Below are 16,499 nucleotides of genomic sequence, written 5' to 3' on the forward strand. Positions count from 1 at the left end.
AAAACCCTATAAATGAAATGTTTTAAAATCACATTTCAACAGCTAATACAACGGTGAATGACCAAACAAATCAGCACTTTTCACATAGCAAACATACACAATAAAATAAACTGGGGATGGAGGGGAAAAGCAATGTACAAATTCCAAAGATAAATACATTATTTATATGGATATTTTACAAAATCCCCTTTAAAACAAACAAATAACCCCCCCCAAACAAAACAAAAAAGCTTTTTTTTTCCCTTTAATTAATTTTGCAAGTATGTGCAAGCTAAAGGTAGTGAGCTCTTTTTGCAAAATATGCAGTAATTTTTTGTGACATTGAAAAACTGTCTTAAGACATTAAAATGTATAAATAGAACAACAACTTTGGCAAAAAATCACAAAAAATCTACAGTATTTATAACTACATACAAAACACAACAGCAAAGAAAAAAATATCAGATAATGCATCTTCAGAGCTTTGCTGCCTCTTTGACTAATAGTTTTAAGAACACTTCCCAGATAATGATAGCAAAATTCCTGTAAAACAGAACCTATGATTTTGATTTGAAACCTTCTCATGGCCCTTCCCCCTCCCACCCACTTGCAAATTCAAATTCATGTTTCCACTTACTATTCAAAAACAGTTACCTGTTGCTTAATATATTATGCTACAAACTGAGAGGGTCGGCTGATACAGCAACAATCCTAGCGGGAGGCTGACAAAAAATGTGTGTGCTTCTAGATCATTGAGAATGCAGAACTGCAGACGAGTCAATTCTGGTTTTGCCCCATAGAAACAAATAGATTAAAGTGAGGAGGAAAATTTATGATTACACCCAACATGTTATAATGGCTTGAGTCCGTGTCTTTAGACAGTGACACACAATCCAAAGGAGATCTGTATGCACAGCTCAGGTTATGCTAAACTCAAGGGAGGCCACTCATTTGGAAAGATTCTGATATAAGCTAAACAGAGAGCCATACTAGTCTAATTATGCAGTTTTAGCATTATATCCAGAGGCACTGGGTTTCAGAGTTAAAGACGTCAGCTTACATTATTCATGTCCTTAGCTACACTTTCACCAACTTTTCTCATCGCATTATTTACACAATTATTTAGTCTGATATTAAAAACAGAAGTTACAAATTCTCTCCCTGTTTTAAAAGAACAAATGCTTAGTGAGTGGTATCTATTTAATTAGAGAATGAAAAATGTATCGGATTAGCAAACCATCCCTGGATAAACAACACATATGAGCCGACTCTTAATTAAATGGCCATTATTCTTCTAAAAAAACTAACTGGCACTTCTATTCTGTCCCTCACTGACTTGTTTGTAAATGTTACCACTTCATTTCCCTTTACACAGCTTTAGAAAAGGGTCATAAATTAAAAACATGAAGTTTCATCTCTAGTGTCCCTTGCAGAACTGTATGATTTATAAAAGACAAATGGCTGTTGAGTTAAATCAAGCTTTAAAAAATAAAACAAACAAAAAACAAAAACCAAGAAAAAAGTGGATTTTCTTTATCAACACAGAATAAATATATCTCCCAAGTACATGGGATGGACAACTCAAATCAACACCTTGCAATTGCAGATTCTTTGTTAATTTCAGTATTTGCAAGGATGGTGATTTTTGTTTTGTTTAAAAATCTGCAGTTATTGTAAAATTCCTCTTTATTTTATTGTATTTTATTTTTTTTAAAAAGGCCTGAGTAAAAAGTTCCACTCTGGGACTTGTATCAGATTTCTCTCTGAAGCAGAATTCAACCTCTTCAATAAAATTCTTCAAGGCAATCCTTTCACATGGGAGGAACAATCATGCCAGATATAGCTGTTAAAAAGAGGGGAGAGGAAGGAAAAAAAAGAAAAAGAAAAAAGTAACTCCTTTGCATCACACCTTCAATTCCAAAACCTTTACTGCATTTACCAGTCAGATACTATCTATACTGGGAACTGAATTATACACAAGTGTCAAACGAGAGGAATAACAATATATGCATTAAATACAAAAGGTCTGATTCTGATCTCACTGACACTCGTGTAAATCAGGTCTAACTGCTGGCATCAATGACATTTTTCTAGCGTAAATTTAGCACAGTATCTGAGCTCAGACTCAACCCCTTTTCAGCTCTTAGATGCAGAATTTTGTTGCTGCTGGCAAAGCTGAGGAGGCCTAAACTGCGAGAATTTTCATAAATTCTGTTAAGTTCTTAAGAAGAACAGACATTTGTGCCCTGTGTGGGCATACAGGTATCATCCCACATGTCAGCAGTGTATACTAAAGCCATAGTGTGTTGCCTTATGTACACTAACACTAGATCCTTTTCTTAGCCAGCTTTCCCAGACAAGATCATTTCGGTATTCAAACCCCTGAAGAGTGGATGGTCAAACTTATCACTCAGTGTTTCTAGGCCAGGTTGGGGATACATTTTGCTGTTTTGTGAGATAGTTCAGGAGTAGGCCAGTATGAGCCGATACAGACCCAAGTGATGCTGAGAATGATGATACAAGATTGAAACATCTGATCCAAAGGCTGATTGGGATCCTTGCAAATTAGAACAGCAGTTAAGCCTATGGGAAATCAAAGCTTCAGACCTCATCACTTAACTAACAGGAGCCAGCTGAGAAGATGGATTTCTTCCAGTAGGCTCTTTTGTTTGGTTGTTGCAGCTCTGCAGAACTGATAGGTTTGCAACCACTAGCTGACCCAGAGTGGACTCGGTGCTCACCTATACTCCTTTCCCTGATTCTCTCAGACTGTGGCACACACTGATTCATTTGTAAAAGCAGCAAAGAATCCTGTGGCACCTTACAGACTAACAGACGTTTTGGAGCATGAGCTTTCGTGGGTGAATACTTCGTCATGCTCCAAAACGTTTGTTAGTCTATAAGGTGCCACAGGATTCTTTGCTGCTTTTACAGATACAGACTAACACGGCTACCCCTCTGATACTGATTCATTTAACATTTTACCTATTTAAAAAATTTTTGGATATTGACATTACTTGGAGTTGTGCATGTGTAGCCAGTGGTCCTGAGAGCAACTTAAACCCCCTACAGAAGAAAGTTCCAAGTTAAAGCTGCAATCAACGCTTAACCCAGTGTTGTTGGCTCAGCATCATGGCATCTTATGGGCTCACCAAATCTTTAGGTGCCTTTTCACTACTGGGATAAATTAAGAGTAGAATTTTAGTCTTAATTTAGATTTTCATGTCTTTTGTTTGTTTAAGGTAGATTGATGATTTTACTGCACTATTATTTCCAACATAATTTCCTTCTTTTTTCCCTTCAGTTGGAATGGTGCATCATGAGATATAGAATCACAGTCTCTTTTAAACTGGTTTACAGAAAACAGCTACAGAAAAACAATAGACTTCCTCACAGTTTCACCTCCACCTTTGTCTCTCTTTGTTTACCAGGGACCACACTCTACTACAACCTGTACAGAACAAGGGCACATCTAGTGGCTGAATGGTATACTGCAAGCATGCAGTGTGGTAGCTGTGTTGGTCCCAGGACATAGGAGAGTCAAGGTGGGTGAGGTAATATCTTTTATTAGACCAACTTCTGTTGGAGAGAGAGACAAGCTTTTGAGCTAACTAAAAGTAAACACTATTACAAGGGGTAGTTGCATAGGTTCTTTGTGAATGTTATAACAGGACTGGTTTGCTCTGCAGTTTGACCAATTTTATCAGGACGTCTGGTCACCCTAATCTATGTGGATCTGTGGGTTTGGGGGCTGAACTCCCCAACATCATTCCTTCTGTGGGGCCGGGGAAAACCTGCCCCGCCCATGGAACATGTTCACAACTTGGTATGGGGAACCTCATGGAGTTTCCAGCCCTCCATATGGGGACAAGTTGGGCCTAAAAATCATGGATGGTAAAGATGCTATAAAGATGGATGGAAAAGATGCTATAAAGTATTCTTAGGCCTCATCAGACAAGGTCCCATCTTCCCCTCCTTCTGGCATAGGGAGGGGAAGATGGGACCTTGTCTGATGAGGCCTAAGAATACTTTATAGCATCTTTTCCATCCATCTTTATAGCATCTTTACCATCCATGATTTTTAGGCCCAACTTGTCCCCATATGGAGGGCTGGAAACTCCATGAGGTTCCCCATACCAAGTTGTGAACATGTTCCATGGGCGGGGCAGGTTTTCCCCGGCCCCACAGAAGGAATGATGTTGGGGAGTTCAGCCCCCACCATGCAGGAGAGGGAAATGAAGAATCTATCCAGCAGCCATCTCCACCAGGAAGCCTCTTGTGGATTCTTTGACATTTGTTGGGTCTGAGGAAATGGAAACTCTAGGGAATTCCAGTCCCCTCCCACCCAGGTAGGTGATAACAGGGCCTCAGTTAAGGGTGAGATTGTGATTCACCCTATGTGCACATGTGGGGGACTAGCGTGGGCCACTGGACTGGGACTTAGAAGACCTATGTTCTACGGATCAGTGACTTTGGGCAAGTCAGTTTTCCAACCTGTATAAATGGGGACAATGATATTTACCACCTTTGTGAAGCACTTCGGGATCTATGGATGAAAGTCCTGAAAGAAGAGCACGTTGGTGGAAATTGGGAGGAAGGGGTGGGGGTTGTAAGGCCCTCTTGGCTCAACTAAGTACAGGGGTGAGAGCAGCCTCAGTGGCAGCTGCTACGCTTCTTCCTCTGTGGGTGGGGGGATGTTGAGGGGAAGAGGAGGGAGTGAGTGGTGTCTTGACTCTGTCCCCCCCACCCCCAACTCTAGCCAGCACAGCTGAGCTGTTGCTGAAGGGTAAGTAATCTGTGCCAGGTGAAGGTCTAATGCAGGTTGCGGCGTCCTCAGGAGCAAGGGGGGAACCCAGAGACAAAATCACATCTCTCTGAGTCTGGTATCCTTCTGGGGCAGTACTACTATGTGCAGCCCCATAGTGGGGACTTGTGGGAACGCCACAACTGAGCCTTACGGAAATAATGACAACTCCTCACTCTAGGACTGTTAAATTTCCCCATAGATTAATGCAAGAGATGCACCTGGTGCCAGTGGAAGTGAAATGATACAAAAGTACATCATGTAAGTAGGTTTTCAAGGCATCACTATCATTATTCTTATTGAGGAGCTCTGATATTCTGAATTAAATTACAAGTCAAATAGAGAAAACGACATCTTTTCTGCCTAAAAGCCTTGGCATTTCCATTCTGCCAGGTCCTCATTTAGATCATGCTACTTTTGTTCCTTAAGTGCTGCGTCTACAGGGCCATGTAAATTCTCTCAACTGCAGCATGCCATCAATTCTGAAAAAAGGAGAGATCAGAGGGAAATGCTGTAGGTATAAGATCAGACCTCCTCTAAAAGGAGAGAGAGGAACAGCCCCTATACATCGGCATTATTTCTGCCCATCCCATGCTCATTTGTATCTGTTGTTAGCAAATTACAGAAATAATGTATTCTGAGTTTTACAAAATTGCTCGGCAAAGAGAACAACAGATCAGCATGGCTGCAGTTCTAGTGACTTCTGCTGCATAAGCAAAGCTTGATTGCTTTCTGGTGTAACCAGAAGCCCAAGAGAGATAAGACAGCCTCCTTATACATGGTTGTTTATTTAAGCAATAAGACACAACAGGCAGTGCATTTCTGAGTGATTATTGCATGCCTCGGGTGGTGTCATAAGGCACAGGGCTAAAGGCCATGTGTCTAACTCACCAAGAAGTTCAGTGGTGCCCTAGAAATGAACCGTTTCTCTTGGTGTCTTATTCCTATTATGAAACTGAATTGCTAAATACAAATTAGGGGAAATACTTCGATCGGTGTGTTTTCTGGACGTGACATAATGAGGCGGCAATCAGCAATCCCCAACTGCGACCAGTGCTCTAAGCTCATTCCATAATTGCTTTTCATAATACAGTAGGTGAAATCTGGAATTCCGTGTGTGATGAAGTGAAAAACAATGATTTTAAAAAAACCTCCTGCTTCTCGCTCTCTTTCCCCACTCCAAAGCAAGGGGGGAAGGGACAGAAGAAACACAAACACTCTCAAAAGCCCATGTGAGCCAACTATCTGTTTCCAATTTTTATTCACAAGGCTAAATAGTTCTAGTTGATGCTGTTGCAAATAAATGTTGTTCAAATCTGCAGGTCACTGGCAGTGACGGATTTTTAAAGAGAGCACATTTTCTGTGAGCCAAGGTTTAGCTGTCGACTGAAAACCTGGTTGTTTTGTTTCTAACGTGTTAAATGAGGGGTTTGACTGACACCTGAAAAAAACTACTAATTCATATGTTCTAGCCTTATAACTACTTATTTCGGCATAAGGATTTATACCCCCAATTTATCAGTCTAAAGTATGCTGAATGCAATGCTTATCTTTAGTCATGATAGATGCCGGATTTTATGAATGAATTCTTCCCACTCTACATGCATATAGATTTTATTTTGTGAGTGATGCCATCTCAGCTCTGATTGCGAGGCAAGTGCCTCTCCCCTCTGAAATGACAGAAGCTGTGGCATGGCACGCAGATACTTTAGGACATTACACACATTTTGAATAGATCATTCTGAAACAAGCCCTAAGTGAAATGAGTTTAGTGACTAAAGGTTTATTCTCCACTCAGTACTCTTTATCGGACTTGCACAGGCACGTGGAAAGGAAAATGCCTAAACCTGAGATCTAAAGTACAGCATGCATCACAAAATCTTTCCACCTCTGGCATAGTCTGAGCCAGTTGGCTGCCTCTGCGTATGAAACCTTCTCAATATGAGTGAGCAGGAACACATACACGTCTCAGCATGCTAACGTGGCGTACAGTAATTATAAGGGAGGGTTCGGCACCACATTGTACAATACGTCGCAGCAAATAATGAAATGTGCAGTTCGGCTTCCTGCAGCATCCCCAGTGCTGACTGGAGTTTAATCTCCCGTTCCCGCAGTGTGCACGAACATGATTACGTACTTAGGTAACCATATTCGTATACTTTTGAATTAGAGAACTAGGGACATACCAAAGAAGAAGCTCCAGTATTACCAATGGCCGAAGAGGCTTTCAAAGGGACACTGCATCATTTAGGAGATTAATTGGCTTACATGCAGTCCATTAATCACAAGGAGCAGTTTGTCCCGTTATGCAGAAAACTGGGAAATGTGGCTTTTAGTTAGGAATGCGCCTTGTATTTATTAAAGGCAAACATAAGCACCAAGCTTTGCAGCTGTGTATGTGCTGTGACGACCTACAGCTCTTGCGGAGTCGGAAGGATTTCTGCATAAGAGTATGATGACAAAGGGGAAAAAAAAGGAAGGGAAGATTGAGTGACGTACTTCAGGAGAAGGCCAGCCCCTGGAGAGACCCTGCAGTGGAGTACTTGCTAGAGTCCACAAAAGACTGGTCTGATAATGGACGACAACAGGAAATAAGAGAGAAAAAGAAAGAAAAAGGATGGTATTAGTAAGCGGAAATAGTTCTCGTTTTTATCAAAACACTAGATGGGTGCTTTTAAAGCCATAGCATCTAAATTCAGTAGGATTAGTAGAGTTAAAGAAAGGGCATGTTCCCAGTCACCTGCTAGGCACAGGGGAATGGGGACAGATTCCAGTTATTCTTTATAGGAGTAAACTATTGGCCAGAGACCACGACAGCCCCATCAAGCTCCATCCCATCTGCCAACTTCTAATTAAACACTTAATTAAATCCTGTGCGTAATGTAGTGCTGCAACCTTGCGGTTTCAAGAGGAGCAATCTTCCTCCCCGTGCTGATCTCACTTACCTTGCAGGCTATTGCCATTGGTGCTGGTGCAAGCGGGAGGTGGGGAAGTTTGTGGTCTCACGACAGGGGCAAACGCACTCTTCTGTTTCACCGCTGAGACCATGTTGGCTGGTGAGAAGGAGAAAATCCCGGAGGAACTGCTACAGTTTGATGGGAGGCTAGTGGAGGAGGCCATTGTTGGACTTGATGGCACGACTAGAGGAAAAAAACCCAAAACCAAGCATTTCTTACACTGTGAATTCACAAGTAGACACTAGGAAGAAAAGATTCCTGATTCCAGGATGCACAGGTCCTCGTTTCAAAAGGCCCTGAGACCATCCACATCTCCCCTTGACTTCAGTTAGAGTCCCGCGTGCTCAGCACTTCTGAAAATCTGGCACATAGTGTGTGCCAACCACCACTGTAAATCTCACAGGCCTTACTGCCTAGTACTTGATCATGAATCTTAGCAGGCAGCAGGTTTAAAACAACAGGAAGTATTTCTTCACATAATGCACTGTCAACCTGTGGAACTCTTTGCCAGAGGACGTTGTGAAGGCCAATACTATAACAGGATTCAAAAAGAACTAGGTAAATTCATGGAGGATAAGTCCATCAATGGCTATAAGGCAGGATGGGCAGGGATGGTGTCCCTGGCCTCTGTTTGCCAGAAGCTGGGAATGGGTGACAGCGGATGGATCACTTGATGATTACCTGTTCTGTTCATTCCCTCTGGGGCACCTGGCATTGGCCACTGTCGGAAGACAGGACACTAGGCTAGATGAACCTTTGGTCTGACCCAGTGTGGCCGTTCTTATGTTCTTAATAATCATTCTTGTTGGTGTGATAGACTCTTCCTTTTCATCCAGCACATTACTTTATTATTATTTTTAAGCTACTTTAGCTATGATTGGGACAAATCTTTAGGACTTCCTTAATGTGGCAGATGATGCCAGTTCAATCGCTGAAGGGACAGTACAGTATTTTAGATGGAAACTTGGAGCTAGGTCTTATTTGGAAAGTCCAAGCCTTTCAACTGGACCGGGATACCCGCACTGAAGGCAGCCCATCTTTGCACCTAAAGGGGTCTGGAAAGATCTCCAGTGTTTCATAAAACCTGCAGAAGATCAGAGCTTGTGGTACCCAACCAACCTATTTGACAAGAATCAGCTGCAGAGCACCAGTGGCTAGGATTTTTCTGTTATTCCCATTGGATGGGTTGAGGGTGAAAAAGTGCTATTAAGAGGGTGGAGAGTTAAACAAGTCTCCTGGCTTGTGATTTGTTCTCTGGGTCAGGAGGGCTCATGGCAGAAGTGACTTTCAGCAGATTCTAAAAGTTAATTGAGCTACAGGCAACATGAAGGCTGCTGAAACCGCAAGATGGCTGCTGTCATAGCTTCATCTATTTACGTTTACTCTTTTTGATTCTTGGAACTAGAACATAAAAACATAACAGCTTCCATATTGGGTCAGACCCATGGTCTATCTTACCTAGTATCCTGTCTCTAACAGCGTCCTCTGCCAAAGCTTCAGGGTAGTGTGCAGAACAGAGTAATTATGGAGTGATCCACACCATTTTCTACTCCTGGCTTCTGGCAGTCAGATGTTTAGGGTTGTCCTGAGTATGGGGTTGTGTCCCTGACCATCTTGGCTAATAGCCAGTGATGGACCTGTCCTCCATGAACTTCTCCAGTACTTTTTTGAATCCATGTATACTTTTGGCCACCACAACATCCCAAGGTGATGATTACCCCAGGTTAGTTGTGTGAAAAAGCACTTTGTATTAAACCTGCTGCCTATTAATTTCTATCAGGTGACCCCGGAGTTTTCTGGGAAAGGGTAAATAGCACATCTCTATTCACTTTTTCCACACCACTCGTGATTTTTATGAACTTCTAGTATATCGCTCTGTAGACGTCTCTCTTCTGAGCTGATCGGCCCTAATCTTTTTAATCTCTTGTAGGGAGGCAGTTCCATACCCTTGATCATCTTTGTTGTCATTCTCTGAACCTTTCCCAGTCCCACTCTATCCTATGTAAGATGTGGTAGTAATTGCAACATGCAATTTTCTCATTGTGGGCATCATCCCTGTAAATCCTGCTTCCCAAGTGTACCTTCTTTGCCATCCCGGTAAGTGAATTCCACCTAGCCTATCTCAAGATGACCTCTGGGTCCTGTGATGATGCATTCTCATCTATAAATGCCGAAATCAGGCTGTTCTTTAGCTTCAAAGTGTCAATCAGCTTCGGGAAGCCGCCTTCTTCTCTGGACTCCTCTGAGGGCCATCATCAGAGTACACAGCATCACAAACATTTATTCATATTTTTCATCTGACCAATGGGTGGGTGGGTTAGGGTGGCACGGTGAGAGGACGGGATGGTATAAGGGGAAAGTTTGGATTAACAAATCATATGTTGGGTGATATTTAGGATACTGAAAACAGGGACTGACTTTTATGACAGCCAAGTCAAGAAAACCTCCTGGTGGATCTGTGACCACAGTCTGGATATCGAGAATGCTACATTTTCATTCAGAGCCATGGGCCAGATGCTCAACTGGTGTAAATCAGTGTAGCTCGATTGTCTTCAAGTGAGCTATTCTGATATATATCAGCTCAACATCTTGCCCCACTTATGGGAGTAAATAGATGTCTTCAGGTTTTGTGAACAGGTTTAGAATATTTTTAAATGAAGGCAACTTATTCAGATGTGTCTGATTTTTAAACACTCCCTGTTTACATTGCAAAGTTGACACAAAGGAGGTTTGATTTTTAAATGACTGAGTACTTGGAATCCTGTTGGTTTACTGTATAATGCAATTAATGTCTGTGGGTCATGGATTTATCATGTAGGGAGTTTGTTTTCATAAAAATACATCCAAACAATTCCAGTTAATACAGTATTATTGGACTCCAGCCTTGAACCAAAACAGAAAGGGACCTATTACCAGTGGGATTCCTTATTCTTATTGTTCATCTGGTTTAGAAACTATTTATGAACATGAGTGGTTTATGAATAATTAAATATTATAGGAAGAAAATTCAAATCAGTTGGGTTTTGGATTATTATTTTATTTGCATTCATGCAGATAAAAATCATCCCATCTGAGTCCCTATATGAGAATCGGATATCATATTTGTGAAACACTGAGGAAATCAATTAATGGAAATTAAACGTTCAAAGTTTTACAGTCTGACAGATACAATCTAGTCTGAAGTCACTTGGTGTCTGCAAGCAATTGTTAAGGAAGAACAATCAAAGCACCTAAATTGAATTGCTACTATCCAGCAATTAGTTTATTGATTTAATTAAGAATGCCACCTTTTAATTTTCAGGTCATGATTGAAACATTTTCTGATTGAATGGATTAGATATTAACAGAATGACACATCTACCACAAACCCCCCCGAAAATAAAAACAGAATAAAGCAAATGATCAGGACTGAGAAGTGAAGTCTTACTCCAAAGATGGCTTCATTCTTAAATATGAAATAATAAATTGCAGGAGTATTTTTAATGGGTTACAGACATCTGTTTCCAAAAAAAGATACCTTTTTAATCTGTTGCATTATGAATTCAGAGCGTACAGGTTCTATTATAGGAAATCCAGGTTAACAAGGAAGAAAATTTGTAACATTAAAGATTCCATTGTTATCAGAGTAATGAAGTAATACTGATTGGAGATTCCCCAGTTACAAAGTGCTAGGTTTGTAGGAGCACATTTTTTTCTAAATATTGGGAAGCTAAGAAGCCGAGGTCAATATTTTCAAATTGAATTGTTATTATTCCTTTTCAAATCTGGAATCACTGCATGCATTGCAATATAATTAACTGTCATTCTGAATGTCAGATAACTTTAGAATTATACATGCTGATATATTTAGCATCCCACATGTACAGAACATGTTAGGGTCTGACCCTACAAAATCTCACTTGCATGACTAGTCCTTACAGACCTGTTCTTTCACTGAGTTTGCACTGATGCCAGCGGAACTACTCACAGAGTAAGCTACTACACAATGTGTGTAAGGGTGGGTGAACTGGGCAGCTCCCATTAGTTTCTACTACTCATATGCATACGGTTTTGGAGGATCAGGCCCCAATCCTGTCTTACGCACATGAGTAGTTACATTTACGAAATCACTTACACTTGCCAACATGCTGAATCTTACACACTTGAGTAGCTCTTCTGAAGTCAATGGACATAAAGTCAGTCCTGTGCATAAACGTTTGCAGGGTTGGAACCTCAGACTGTAAGCTCGTTAGAGCATGGAACATGCGCTTTTCAATGTTTTGTATCTCTGTGCCACTCTAGAAACGCTTAATATAAATAAGCTAAATTCTCAGACTCTTGCTCAAATTTTACTCAGTCCCAAGTGAAGTCAATATAATACTGAGCAACAACAAAAACAGTGAATTACGGCCTCAAGATGTGGCCCAACGGCAATTAATAATTGCCAAAAGGGGTGTTCGCATACTATTTATACAGATAAATACCAACCCTTGCCAAAGTTACCCCATCTTTTCTGACTTCGATACCTTACTGTTGGAACAAATTAGGTTTCCCTTAGCAAATAGTCTCAGACTCCCTTCTCCCCAAATAACAAGCTCAGTATTAAATCCAGCAGACATGAAGTCATTTACGTGATCTCCATTTTTCTAGAATTAGCAGCGTTTAAGGGGGTGTGTTGTTATTCACAGGATGCAGAGAAAGTTTTCAAACTCTCAGTCGTGAGAGATATTTTTTCTTTTTCACCCCTGCACGTTCTCCCAAATAATAATAATAATAATAAAGTAGAGCAGTGCACTCATGGCAACACTAAAAAGTGCTTCAAAAGGCCAGTGACTTAGGGAGACCAGAATAGCCATTAACTATTGCATAGCGCAGAAGAGTCGCCATTTCATTCTAATGAAAAAGTGCAAAATGCAGAAGTGTCATATGATACTCACTGGCATAGGGAGAATTGGCAGCAGATCCATTGAGGAAGGTTGGAGAACCACCTAAATTTGACATTCCAGCATTCCCATAGCCGTTCATGCTTGTTGTGACGGAGTTGTAGTTTGTCTGCTGAGGGGTGGTGCTAGGCACATACCCATGAGGTGACACACTGCTTGAGTTGCGAGTAAAACCTTTTTTTGGAGAGGGGAAAAGGTTGAAGAGAAGTATTTCTAAACATCACCCTCCCCACTCTGTTCCCAAAATCTGTGAAACTAAGACAAATGATGCAAACTAGAGTAAAATACATCAGGCTTATTCTTCAGGGGTTATTGGTAGGAGATCAGAGATGGACATAAGAACAAATGGATATAAACTGGCCATTAGGAAGTTTAGACTTGAAATTAGATGAAGGTTTCTAATCATCAGAGGAGTGAAGTTCTGGAACAGCCTCCCAAGGGGTCAAAAGACATATCTGGCTTCAAGACTAAGCTTGATAAGTTTATGGAGGGGATTGTATGATGGGATAGCCTAATTTTGGCAATTAATCGATCTTTGATTATTAGCAGGTAAATATGCCCAATGGTCTGTGATGGGATGTTAGATAGGGTGGGATCTGAGTTACTACAGAGAATTCTTTGCTGGGTGCTAGCTGGTGAGTCTTGCCCACATGCTCAGGGTTTAGCTGATCGCCTATTTGGGGTCAGGAAGAAATTTTCCTCCAGGGCAGATTGGCAGCGGCCCTGGATTTTTTTTTGTCTTCCTCTGCAGCGTGGGGCAAGTGTCACTTGCTGGAGGATTCTCTGCACCTTGAAGTCTTTAAACCACGATTTGAAGACTTCAGTAGCTCAGACATTGGTTAGGGGTTTGTTACAGGAGTGGGTGGGTGAGATTTTGTGGCCTGTGTTGTGCAGGAGGTCAGACAAGATGATCATAATGGTCCCTTCTGACCTTAAAGTCTATGATTCTGTGGAGTTGGTGTATACATTTGGCCACAATTTTCAAAAGTGAGCAGCAATTTTGAGTGCCCAATTTGACACAAGTTAAAAGGACTCATTTTCTGAATGTTCTGGGTGCCCTTCAAAAGCGCAAACCCCTTTAAAGTGTCCTTTTAAAGTGTCTCTAGCCACTTTTAAATGTAGGGCATAAGACCTAGATAAATGAATTCTCCAAAGTTCTAAGATATCTGAATTCATGGTAGAGATGGAAACTAGCTGCAAAGTTTAAATCCAGCTCCAGCTCCGAATTTCCACAGAATTGTGGGCAACAGGGTTGGGGAAATCATATCTGGATGTAGGATTAGTTTTCAGACCCAACTATATTAGAACATACAAAATACATTTCCACTTCTGAGAGATAAAACCCAAATGTTGCTGCTTGTCCCAGGGTGCCTTGGTAGAAAGTATGTTACGTTCTAAAGTTATACATATATATTCATGTAAAGTAAACTGGTCTTTCAACCTTCCAGGAGAACACCCCTTTTTACTGGTGTTACCACCAAAATATATTCCAAACTTCATATTGGGAGAGCTGGTAAAAAAGCGGGAGAGGAAACTGTGAAAGTATTTGCATAAATACTTTTTTAAATCTGACAAAATGTGAGAATGTTTTTAAATGAAAAAATGATTATCTTCGTTCTACAGCCAACTGAAAGAGCGGGAGGGGGAGAGGGAACTGTCCAGAAAATGTCTTTAAAAAAATCAGGCAAGATTTTTTAACGTTTCAAAATTTGATGAAAATTTTAAAAATAGTCTCCAAAGTGTGTCTTACATAATGCAAATACTGAAGGGATACTCTTTCATTGTAAGGAAACACTTTTTAAGGCCTCAATTCAAGAAATCATCCCATGTCGGGAAAGCATTCTGTAAGTGCTTTCCGGAGCTGGGGGCAAAGTCATTAAGCAATCTATTATCCCTTGACAAAATCATGCATGGAATATGCAAGAGAATCATTCACTAGGCATGCTCCTTGCCTAGTATAGAATAACCAGTTCTTGATTGACCTACATCCTTAGTGCCTGATCCTCTGACATTTGTCAGCATAGGGTGCATACAAAGAAGAAGCTATTTCTTTCTCTGACCCTGATTGGTGGCCTGTGAGGCTTCCGAGACGTTGACTGCTAGTTGACCACTGAAGGAATTCACTCCCATCATCCCTGCATGGACTGATGTGTTAGCAAGTGCTGGGAGCTGGTTGTGATTGCGGGGAACACTGTAGAGAGCTTCTGCAATATCCGCTGCTCTTTTCAGAATTATTTCCTGGAGACGGGAAAAGAACAAATAAAAAGGATTGTCAAATTATCTTCCAACAAATGCAAGGAGATGTGTTCTGTTAAATGTACTAGATAATGGATGGCTCAAAGGCTCAGATTGGGTGGTTTGTTTCTAAATCAGTGGACTGACTCTACCCAGATAGTTAATGACAGTACATTGTTAACATCTGATGATAAATACTGACCTCTCTGGGAAAGGAGTTGGAAGTCTCAGTCCAGGTCCACATCCCAGTGGGCAAAGACAATTGGCACATCAAAAAAACAATGGCACTCTGATTGTTAGAGGCCAAAGTCTGAATAGGGATAGAGCCTAAACTACTCACTCATTTCTCAGGGACAAGGCACCGCAGATCACAATGGCAGGGCAAGAATCTTACAATGTTGCTGCCCAAATTATATGTTTTCTGGCAACCTGGGATAAAACTCTTCATGGCTGGGAAGCCAGCTACTTACATGAGTAATAAATTCACGCACTTCACTCTCCAGCCCAAAACACCCAACCAGCCAAAATGTTATGTTTTCTCATACATTTGTCCTCCTTTCACTCTGTAATAACATGCTTATACCCTTGGCCATCACTCCCGGGCTAAAGCTCATTCAGGTTTTAGAGTTGCTCCAGCAGAATACATTTACCTGGTTATTATGTGGCATACCATAGAGTGCTTCCACTAAATCAGCAGCCCTCTTCAGTATCACTTCCTGTCAATATAAAAACAGATGTGCTCCTTTGAATTCAATAAACACAATGTAGGAAAAGCAGCTAGTTAGAATCTTTATATATTGTTGTATCGGTTGCGTTATTTTTTCCAACCAGGTAGTCTTTGCAAGCAACAACTCTCAGCAAACATCGAATAGTGTTAAATCACTAGTTCATCCTATTCACACACATGCTTAATCAAGTCAAAAGGGTGAGAGTCATTGATGCTGCAAAATGAAATACATCACTCAATTGTCTCTGCCATCTGCACTATAAACCACTCATAGATTTATTGCAGAATACAATCCTGAGGTCATTTACTAGATTACTGCAATCAATGTCATTCAGAGCATGTTATGCATCCCTTAGATGTGTTTATTTCATTCTTAATTGCGTATCACAGGAATTGTGACCTTATCAGACAGGCCACAGTCAAAGGAGATCCAATCAGTCCTGTGCTACTGATAATGTAACATTCAACTTCTATGGTTTTGATGTTATGGGCCACAGTCATGATCATGTATGTGCAAGGGCTGCACAACAATATTATGGAGAGACAGAGCAGGGCTGAGAAGGGACTGCTGGCAGAATTCCCTACATAGAAGCATAATTTAAAACAATCCAGGAACTGGTTCTGAATTTTGGGTATAACTCTACCTTTAATTTCCTTGTTTGTCACTTTCTCCATCTGCTCCTTTGTTTATTGTTTTCGTGGTTCTCTATGATGATATGTTTTAGGAAGAACTCTTCTTTACTCCTCTCTCAAACTCTGTTGCTTCTTTAGTATTTTCTACTGACATCTGGGTAATACCATGTCTCCTTTGTTTATATTTTTAAGCATGCAAGAAGTCAGGCTAACAAGCCCGAAAGAAAATTTTTAACTGCATC

The 16,499-nt window shown here is 40.9% G+C and overlaps 1 protein-coding gene across 8 annotated transcripts in view; it reads right to left on the minus strand.

The window, feature by feature from the left end:
• Positions 1-231: 231 nt before the first annotated feature.
• Positions 232-16,499, minus strand: part of EBF1 (EBF transcription factor 1) — a 323,717-nt gene continuing 307,449 nt past the window's right edge. For 4 of the 8 annotated variants that reach the window (XM_032800481.2, XM_032800485.2, XM_032800483.2 and 1 more), the window contains exons 12-17: positions 15,548-15,613; positions 14,723-14,900; positions 12,657-12,836; positions 7,729-7,923; positions 7,283-7,351; positions 1,743-1,822 (exon numbers count right to left, since the gene is read on the minus strand). In XM_032800481.2, coding sequence (XP_032656372.1) covers positions 7,284-7,351; positions 7,729-7,923; positions 12,657-12,836; positions 14,723-14,900; positions 15,548-15,613 — 687 coding nt within the window. In that variant the 3' untranslated portion in view covers positions 1,743-1,822; position 7,283. Of the gene's footprint in view, positions 1,823-7,282; positions 7,352-7,728; positions 7,924-12,656; positions 12,837-14,722; positions 14,901-15,547; positions 15,614-16,499 lie in introns of all 8 variants that reach the window. The other 4 variants (XM_032800487.2, XM_032800489.2, XM_032800488.2 and 1 more) reach the window with 2 other exon arrangements.

This window comes from Chelonoidis abingdonii, chromosome 7 (assembly GCF_003597395.2).
Source record: "Chelonoidis abingdonii isolate Lonesome George chromosome 7, CheloAbing_2.0, whole genome shotgun sequence".
NCBI classification, from domain to species: domain Eukaryota; kingdom Metazoa; phylum Chordata; order Testudines; family Testudinidae; genus Chelonoidis; species Chelonoidis abingdonii.